At 68.4% G+C, this 835-nt stretch overlaps 1 protein-coding gene across 1 annotated transcript in view; it reads left to right on the forward strand.

Annotated features, from left to right (window-relative positions):
- CCDC154 (coiled-coil domain containing 154) overlaps positions 1-835 on the forward strand; it is a gene marked incomplete at its 5' end in the record, with an annotated part of 11,640 nt that overhangs the window by 4,993 nt on the left and 5,812 nt on the right. Inside the window, 3 exons of the mRNA XM_012731702.1 lie at positions 13-152; positions 386-512; positions 581-795. Coding sequence (XP_012587156.1) covers positions 13-152; positions 386-512; positions 581-795 — 482 coding nt within the window. The remainder of the gene's footprint in view (positions 1-12; positions 153-385; positions 513-580; positions 796-835) is intronic.

Consider the following 835-nt stretch of genomic DNA (forward strand, 5'->3'; position numbering starts at 1 on the left):
GTCCGTCCTCAGCCCTCCGCGCTGCAGCAGGAAGAGCGCCGCCTGGTGGAGCAGTGCCAGGGCCTGGACGAGGCTGTGATCCAGCTGACCACCTTCGTGCGGCAGAACCAGCTGTCCCTGAGCCAAGTCCTGGTGTCCCAGCAGGAGGCTTGGTGGGTGACCGGATGGCCCTTCGACCACCCCACCTCCAAGTGCTCAGCCTGTGGGTTGCCCTGGGGTGGCTGTCCACAGGCTGGGCAGCAGCAGACACCGCCTGGACTTGTGGCCGTTGTCTACTAGGCCTTTCTTGCTCTCCCGGGCCTTCCAGAAGGTCTGGAGCTAGCAGCAACGGAGGGCGGGCAGCCTAGCCTGAGTAACAGTCTCTCCCGGTGGCACCTACTCCCAGGGACGCCAAGGGGCACTTGGAGGCGAGCCAGGCGGAGGAGCTGACCACCTACCTGCGGGAGAGCCTGGAGGCCTCGCAGCTGGCGGGCGAGCAGGCCCAGCGGGAGACGCACCGCGCGCTGGAGCTGGTGAGCGTCCAGGGGTGCGTGGTCCCACAGGCCGGCCCTCGGTGCCCGCTCAGCCGGGTCTCCCGCAGCTGCGAGAAAAGACCCAGGCCCTGGAGGCGTCGGTGGCCATGCTGGGCAGGCAGGTGACGGAGCTGAGTGACCACTTCCTGGCGCTGAACTGGAGGCTGGACCTGCAGGAGCAGACGCTGAGCCTGAGGCTGGATGAGGTGACCATAGGCCCCCTGGAGGGTCACGCCAGAAAGTCGTGCTGGCATCCTGCCCAGGCGTCTGCTTCATCCCTGAGGCGGGGTCTACCCACGCCGGGCCGCGCCCTGTGCCCCGCC

The sequence above is a fragment of the Condylura cristata genome, unplaced genomic scaffold (assembly GCF_000260355.1).
Source record: "Condylura cristata isolate star-nosed mole 26May11 unplaced genomic scaffold, ConCri1.0 scaffold00032, whole genome shotgun sequence".
In the NCBI taxonomy this organism is placed as follows: Eukaryota; Metazoa; Chordata; class Mammalia; order Eulipotyphla; family Talpidae; genus Condylura; species Condylura cristata.